The sequence below is a fragment of the Octodon degus genome, unplaced genomic scaffold (genome assembly GCF_000260255.1).
Source record: "Octodon degus isolate 3935 unplaced genomic scaffold, OctDeg1.0 scaffold00204, whole genome shotgun sequence".
Lineage (NCBI taxonomy): Eukaryota > Metazoa > Chordata > Mammalia > Rodentia > Octodontidae > Octodon > Octodon degus.
In genome coordinates this window covers 92,061-100,989 of record NW_004524780.1, presented here as the reverse complement: position 1 = coordinate 100,989, position 8,929 = coordinate 92,061, and the positions used below count along the sequence as shown (strand labels likewise).

Genomic DNA, 8,929 nt, shown 5'->3' with positions numbered 1-8,929 from the left:
ATCAATGATGTAGAGTGTGCCTAAGGAGAGTCACATGGAGAGAAAATGTTCTCTCAGGCTTTCACAGAGAGCACATTGGCCAAGCAATGGCCGTGACTCATCCACATGGCTGGCACTGACAAAGGATCTAAAATCTGAGGTACAGGATCTCAGGGTAAATCCTGAGCAGATTTGACTGATCTTATCAGACCCAAAAGCTACAACTCTTGTTGCATAGGTCTTGTTTTGTCTTGGTCTTAACCATCCAGCAGAAAAGTATAAAAATGAAGTATAGGAAGTAAAGCCATGCTGTTATGTTGAGCTGTGTGGGACTCGGGTCAACATTTTCTGATATTGCCAGTGAAGCAGAAGACCCAATATTATTATGGACTACTGGATTCTTTTAGAATATTTTGCTGAGTTATCACACCTATAATATCCAAATAACAGAATTAAACAAAAAAGGGGATACAGAAGAATGTCCATTTTGTATCTGTATATTCAAAATTTTTAGGATGGCTATATAGTTACATTCTCTTAATGAATAGAGGGATTTGTTCTAATAGTGTTTGTAAATAGGATATCATGTCCTCATCTTGTACAGCAAACAACCACTAGGAAGAATGTATGCAATGTGTTAATTATTGAAACTCTCCTACTAATTTGGTTTGAAACTTTCTCATTGCTATTTGTTTCTCAATAAAATTATGGGGGAAAAAGTTGTCCAACTAGATTAAGTGATATAGCTCAAGTCTATCAGATATCAACTTTCATCGACATTCCCATTGTACAGGTGGAAAAATTAAGGTTCACCCAAATTTCTTTTCCATAGTCACGTGTTTAGTAAGTTATAAAGCTGGGACTTTAAAATTAAAATTTGTGTCCCTTGGCACACTTTTATTTTCCTCTCTGTAACATGGCATTAGTGCTTGTTGGGGCCTCAGTGTGCCATTTGATAATGATAATTATGTTATGAAACTAGGGAGGAAGTGCATATACATAAACTGCTATAGAAGTTGTAAGACATATTGTGATAAGGATTTTACATGTCAAAGAAACTTGGGGAAAAGTAATGACAGCGTCATAGATGAGGGAACCCAACTTCTGCAGCCTGATGTGAGGTGTGTTTGTCAAAGTGGGGAGAGGAGTGGAAAGGAGAGGGGAGAGGTAGAGAGCTTTGAATCTTCCTATGCAACAGTTCTCCCATCTCAGCCTCCACACTGACCCAGATTCTCTCAAGAGCCTCGGCACTGGCCTAACCAGTGCTGGGAAAACACGTAGAAGGAAACCAACAGTTGCATAATATGGAAGTGAACGCGTGACTTATTTTTCTCAAAGGACAGGTAACTTTTCTTTCTCTCTTCATGTCTAGAGACTTAACTCAAGGCCCCACATACATCAGATAAGTTAGGTTAGAGTGGATGTACATCCGATAATACTTATTTATATTGAAGCGGGGTCTTTCTTGGTTATCCAGGCTGGGCTTGGTGCGTTAATATGCCTATTTCAGTACCCCAACTGGTTGACATTAAAGGTGTGCACCAACCATCAGCCTCAGTGATTTCATTTTAACCAAGCACTGAGATCTTGGTAAATGCAGGTGATTTAAGAATTTCAGTTTTAACTGGCAAGGGGGCACATATCTGTCATCCCAACAGTCAAGGTCATAGAAACGTTATGAAAAGTTCTCCCCAGCTGGAGCAGCTTAGGAGGACCTGGTTTAAAAAAAAAAAAAAAAAAAAAGTGGAGAAGATGTAGCTAAGTGTAAAATTCCTGAATTCAGTCTCTGAGGAGTGAAAACCATTTTCAAATCTTGTGCATCCAAGAGCAGTTCTTTCCATTCTACTTCAGGGATGATGACCACACTAGTTTTAAACTTATGAGACCAGTTTCCAAATTTCCATTCTTGTCTCAAAAACGCTTAGGTGAGGGCCAGCCAGATAGCTCAAGAGATTAAAGTGCCTGCTTAGGCACATGCAGGGGTTCGGTCCCTGGTCTGTTGCCTGCTGCTCCCAGCTCCCAGCCCCCAGCCCCCGGCTCTGGCTGGGGGCATGCTGAGACGTGATTCAGACTGGGCATGGTGGCACATGCCTATAATCTCAGCTCTTGGAAGGCTGAAAAACAGGAAGGATCACTGTGAGTCTGAGCTGCGCAGTGAGACCCTGTAAACTCTACTAAATACATTAAAAAAAAAAAAAAAAAAAAGCTTAGGTGAGCTGATCAGCAATCACAAAAGGAACATGTTACTGAGTTCCCCTCCTCTCTTTAGGCCTGTGAGCTCTGACCCATTCAAAACAACCCTGCGGACAATCTTTCATTTACAGTCACACTACGAAGAATCTGACTTCTGGAGAAGTTTACTGTTATAGTTGCTGATTTTGCCATCCTCCCCATTTCTTTTTCACTAACCTTCACTCTCACTTACTCAAAAAACCCTATCGTTCCTACTCATCCACATCTCCACAGCCTTATCTGTGGGAATTCACCCTTCCTTCAGTACTTGTTTTATACAAAGTTCATCTCAACCAGTGTTTCTGTTTTAAAAACAATGTCTAGAAAGAGTGCAAGAACTAGAGCAATTATTTCAGAGAAGACACCCCTTTTTCTTCCCAGTTATGCCAACATCATATTGCCACTGTAGATGCCCCAGTTTAATTAATTTCTCAGGGTGTGGTGAAGAGACAGCCCCTTCAGGAAGTCATCCACTGCAGTAACACTCTGTCCTCACTCCCTAACATATCAACCTCCCCTCCATCTTTCTCAACTCTCTAAACTCTAGAGAAAGCCTCACTGAAATAGTCTTGTAGTAAAGAATATTTCACTTAGCTTTTATAAATAAGGCATCTAGCTAGGGAAGGGCCTGACATAGAGATGAGAAATCAACAATTCTGATGAGAAAGGAAAAGGAAAAGGAAACAGACTGTCATGTAGGACTTTGGGGCAAGAATAAACTTTCAGCCCAAAAAACAATAGAGCTCCCTCACTACTCAAGAGTTGCCACCATTCCCAACTAAGGTTCCAAGTTTCCAGGAACAAATAAAATACTAATAACCAGCTTTTCTCTCAAATTTCAGTTTCCTTTAAACCGTGCATGCTCAGGAAATGGGTTAGAGAGCTTGAGTTCAAAGTGCATGTATTAAATCCACAAAAGCACCTGTGACAAGTGGTCACTAAACAACTGGGCAATTAGTGTGCTCATCTTATTTATAATTAGTTCTGGAGTTAACGTCTCTAGGCCACCCGCTTGGGACATCTACTAGTAATCAGCCAGCAGTTCTTATTTCCAATAAAATCTCTCTCGACACCCGTTTCGGTTCACGATCTCATTCCTCAATGTCAGGAGACCACGAGCTCTGCTCCTGCTCTGACATCGCCGCAATAGTTCTCACATAAATAATTACAGCGATAATTTTTTTCCATTCCCGAGGATGGAATCCCGGGTTTCCCCAAAGCCCCGGTTCTCCTAGAAGAAGCAGAGCTACAGCTGTGCCTGGGGCCACCCAAGAAGGCATTCCAGGCTGGCAGCGTGACAGTCACTGTGGGATCAGTATGCTGGAGATGCAGAATTGCCCCTGCCTGAGCAAAGGGGGTCAAGGGACAGAAGATGATGCAGCAGCAAAGACTGGGTAGACCCTTTAGGGTCTGCAGCTCACAGACGCTAAAGCACAGACCCTGCAGCAGAGGCTGTGGATTACCCCAGCTCCTTTTGGCCACCTCTTTCCAGACCTCACGCGATTCCATCCCAACCCCAGCTGTCGACCCATAACGTCACCATTTTGTGCCTTGAGGGTCTCAGAGGATCCTTCCAGCACAGCCCGCAGCCGGCAGAACTCTGAAAGACAGGTGGTCTAGTCAGCTGAGCCCTCTAATCCAGGTACTCTGGCTTCACCGTTGGGCGCCATGACACAGGAAGTGCCCGCCCCCCTCGGCCCACCTGATTGGCTAGTTCAGACAGCCCGCGTCTCTATCGCTGATTGGTTCCTTCTGTCCGCTGAGCTGAGAGTGACAAGAAAAAAGAAAGTCTTCTAGGGAGGGTGGCTGCAAATTAGAAATTGTAACCCAAGAACTCCTGCAGCAGTCTGGCTCCCAGGATGTGAATCTCACTTAGCATGAGGAATACCTGCATTTAAGGCCTTTTCTCCTGGCTTTTCAGAGCTGTTCTGGTTTCCTTAATAGTCTCAGTGGACTCCTCCTGAAATTGGGTCACAAGTGTATTCACAAGTTTCCGGGGAGATAGCTCAGTTGAATAAGCGCTTGCCTGGCAAGTGCAATGGCTTGAGTTCAATCTCTGGTTCCACAAAAAAAACAAAAACAAACAAAAACAAAAACAAAAACAAAACAAAACAAAACAACAACAACAACAAAAAACTTTCCATAAGGGCCGGCCTGGCAGTGTTGTGACTGTTTTCACCCCCAGGGCGTGATTGAGACACTCGCTCTGTAATCCCAGCTCTTGGGAGGCTGTAAACAGGAGAATCACTATGAGTCTGATCTACGTAGTGAGACCCTGTAGGATCTGCCCTAAATACAGAAAAAAAAGTTTCCATAGATCAATGTCCCATTAAATTCTGTATGTCATAATTTTCTCTGTAATAATAACAATCTCTGTTATAACGATAAAAGAATTTCTCCATCAATCCTCTGATGTCAGAAAATATCATGAGCAGGCACATTTAGCAGTTTATTTGAGCAAGGCAAGAAAGGATTCCCCTACTTGTCAGACCTCTGCCAGAACAGTTTCAAAGAGTCAGGGTGTGCCATGGGGTGTGGCAGTACTTGTGAGGTAAACTGAGGCACAAGCACAGCTTCTAGCTAATCTACACCTGGCCAGTGTAGCTCCTATAATTACCTGAGACTCAGCTACTATCAAAGACGTTAGACCTTGTTATGGGTTGTGTCTAGTTGTCCCCCTAAAACCTCATGCAGTGATGGAGCCGGGAGCTTCTAGAGTTTGATTAATTCATGACCTATTTCTGGGATTATAGATGTGAGTACTGATGGGATTATAGGCTTGAGTACTCCTGGGATTATGGATGTGAGTGCTGCTGGGATTATGGTTGTGAGTGTTGATGGGATTATGATTGTAATGCTGATGGGATTATGGTCAGTGCTGCTGGGATTATGGATGTGAATACTGATGGGATTATGGTCATGAGTGCAGCTGGGATTATGGATGTGAGTGTTAATGGGATTATGATCATAAGTGCTACATTCAGCCTGGAGCAGATAACCTTAATGCAAAATAAGGAAGGGAGGGAGGTATGCTCTCTGCCTCTGCCCGTGCTCCTCCCTTTTCACTCTTGCTGTTTGGTTGTTTTCAGCCCCCATGAACTGCTGCTCCGCTATGTGCCACTCTGCCTTGGTGCCAGCGGAGTACGGACTGAAACCTGCACAAACCTTTCCTTCCTTGATTTTGGATGTCAGGTGTTTTGTCCCTGCAACAAGAAAAAAGTAACTGAGACAGACCTACATTAGGGTTTCATTTACTTTAATTATGAAATTAGAACAGTTTATTTCCCTAAGTATCCATTGTGGGGCAGCCTTGCTCCATTAGTAATATATTTTTACTTTGCCAACAGAACTTTGGAGTGAGTCATACTTTTAACTTAAACAACTTTATTTATTTTTTATTATTTTTGGTGGAACCAGGATTGAACTCAGGCCTATGCGCTTGCCAGGGAAGCACTTATTCCACTAAGCCAGCTCCCTGGCTCCCTTAAAAACTTTAGATATAACACAGATTCAGATAGCTTCATACTTTATGATTTTGAATCAAAGCAAAATAAAATTGTAGGAATGAAGGCCCTTTCATCCAGCTAATCTGGTCAGTGTACCCACATTATAAGGGATCTGGATTCTGTCCAGTGCCAGAACCTCAGAGGTGCTGTCACCTCCTGCTCACCGTCTAGGCATTTGCTGCAGATGCAGTGCATCTTGGCAGCCTGCCTACTACCCCAGCAGTCACTGCTGGCCTCACCAAGCCCCAGGGGCAGCACTATCACCCTGGGATCCAGCGCACTGGGATCCTGGGGGGTGCTGGGCATGGGCTGCCCCAGCTTCTCCCATCCACCTTTGGCCACAGAAGCCAAGTGGGCACTGCAGCCCTGGGGTCCTGGCCTAACCAAGGGCACTGCAGTCTTCCCCTCAGCAGGAGCAGGCAGCCAGGGAGCCAGGTGGCAGCAGCCCATCACTGAGCATTCCTGGCCAGTCAGCCTGGTCTTCTCAGCTCTCTTTCAACTGGACAGGGTTCCAGGTATGCAGCTCACCAGGGCCACTGACCCAAAGTTGGTGAAGACTTTTCTGGTATCTGACTAGTTAGACTGAAGACATCATATCTTGAAATGTCATGATTGATTGGTTTAGTTTATTACAATATTTAGCATTACTATAAAGGACTCTGAATAAAAATTAGGCAAGATCTGAATGTCACAAGCAATACTACAGACAAAATTCAAACTTTTTTCTATTTGGAGAAGGGGAGGCACTGGGTGCTTTCTTAAATGGAGATGATAGCATACCTAGCAAAAATTTTCACATAATAAATCTGTATGATGTACATTGTGGAAAACATTACTACCACTACTACTACTATTATATTACTTGGTACAGGGTCTTACTACACAGTTCAGACTCATAGCAATGCTCCTGTATCAGCCTCCCCAGCGCTGGGATTACAGGCATGCACCACCTCCCCCCATTTTGGTGGCCTTCACAGCATGCCCGACGTTTGGGGCTGGCATGGCATGTGGTACTGGGGATCGAACCCGGGTCCTTGCACTTGCCAGGCAGGCGCTTAGACCGCCAATCTATCTCCCTGGCCCAAATTATTTTTATTAACTCAAATTTAACCAGACCTCTTTATATCATATCACACACCTGTGTAGCCCATTTCTCTGATGACTTTAGGAACTGCTGCACATCTTTTTGTTTTCTCTTTAAAATTTAAAACAATGTGGCCGGGGAGATGGCTCAGTAGAATAAGTGCTTGCCTGGCAAGCACAAGGGCCTGAGTTCAATCCCCGGTTCCGCAAAAAAAAAAAATTAAAACAATGTGAAAAATGAGTCTCGATGCACATGCAAACATTCTTTCATACTTCAGTTGAAACTTTCAGCTTCTTTTTTAAAAAATAATTTTATTGAGAAACAAATACCAATGAAACAGTTTCACAACCGATTACTGGCACATTTTCAATAATTAATATATTGCATATTGTTGTCTTAGTGGTTATTCATTGTACAAGATGCAGACATGATATCCTGTCTCAAACACTATTATAACAAGCCTTTCTATTCATTGAATTAAGAGAATGTAGCTGTATATCTATCCTAACTATTTTGAGTACACAAATACAAAAGGGTCATTCATTTCTGTGGGAAAGATCTTCTAATGAAAGCTTGACCTGCTCTCATCTGTTCTGTATTGACAGTGGAGCTCTGCATAACTTGCCATTAATTGATAGTCTTCCCATTGTGAATAAAAATGTATAACCAGAGTTAGGCAGATCATTGAGAAAAAACACAGAACAACCTGACGAAAGAAAGAACAGAAACTTCCAGTTTCTCGTGAAGTCCAATCAGTTTTGTAGTTGAAACAATTTGTTTGCAAAGCCTACATTTAAACACTTGAGGAGATTGGAATTAACTACCCAGCACGACATGTGGCAAATATGCTTCAGCATACCTAGAGCATTTTAGTGCTAATGTAGGTAAAGTTTAGGGAACATCAACTATAGATTAGGAAAATTTGTAACTGGATTGTATTAACTACTACTCTAGAATAATACTGTGTGGGTCATAAATTATATAATTGCATTTATTTAGAAGTTGACATGAAGCCATTTGTAAATGTGAAAGAACAGGTACTCAGATTTTTCTACCAGATGGTCCTAGATGACCCCATCATGCTTGATTCCATCTGAGAAACAAATATGACTTTCTAAGGGGAGAGAAAAACATAGCCACATGCATTGGGCACTCTTAACAGGCTTCTGGGAGGTGGCAGAGGCAGAGGCTGTGAGGGCTGTCCTATCCTCTCCTTTGTCTCCTCTGCTGTCTGTGACTTCACTGAGTTCATCTCGCAGATGGACGAGGTTCCACAGCCATTGCACTCTGATTCACTCGCTTCACACTGATGTGTATGACAATGGGAGATGCTCCTTACCCTATGATCTCCTGCCCATGTGATCAACACGTGGAAAGACTAGGGATTTGGCCCCTTTCCCCCTGATATGTGCTCCTTTTGGAAGGCGGGGAATGCCCCTTAATTTCTTTGTCCTATGAACTAGGTTGACGTGTTTAAGGCATCCATAAAGGAAGCACAGTAATTCTGTAGTTAGGAGAATGGTTTTCATCCAAGTGGGGTAATTTTCAGGAAAGGTCTTTCCCTGGGTGGCTTCAGTCTGAAACAGAGTCTGTAATTTTCTTTGTAATCAGCCCTCCCCTTCCCCTGGCAGAGCCTTGTGTGATTTTTTTTGAATCTTCTCCTTGAGATCTTGGGGTTGCTGAAGGTATCATGTGGAGTTTGTGTCATACAGGAGCATGATGTGACCTCATCCTGGTCCTCTCCTGCCCTCCAGTCATCCAGCATCTCTCCCTCAGTGCTCCCTCTACTGTGTGTCTGAGGTGCCTACTGTGCCTGATCCAAGCTTTCTTTATCCATCTTCATTTCTTCACCTTCTCACTGTCTTTCATGGCCTTCAGACCAGAAAGTTTGAGAGCCACACAGGCCAACACACATATTAAGTTAAAGGATGAAACACAGGAAACACAGACTGAGGCAAGCACTTTAGATAAGTGGAAATTCTTTTTTTTTTTCCTGTGGATTTTTTTTTCTTTTCAAAGTTTTATTGATAAACATACAGCAATGAGACAGTTTCAAATCAAATCGAAAGTACAGTTTCAACAAATAATACACTACATACATTCTTCTCAGTGGTTAATTGTTGTACAA

General features: G+C 42.9%; 1 protein-coding gene across 2 annotated transcripts in view; it reads right to left on the bottom strand.

Annotated features, from left to right (window-relative positions):
• LOC101579661 (zinc finger protein 709-like) overlaps positions 1–3,875 on the bottom strand; it is a 22,140-nt gene extending 18,265 nt beyond the window's left edge. For both annotated transcript variants that reach the window (XM_023704798.1, XM_023704799.1), the window contains exon 1: positions 3,752–3,875. In XM_023704798.1, the coding sequence (XP_023560566.1) occupies positions 3,752–3,754 (3 nt within the window). In that variant the 5' untranslated portion in view covers positions 3,755–3,875. The remainder of the gene's footprint in view (positions 1–3,751) is intronic.
• Between the last annotated feature and the right edge of the window lie 5,054 nt (positions 3,876–8,929).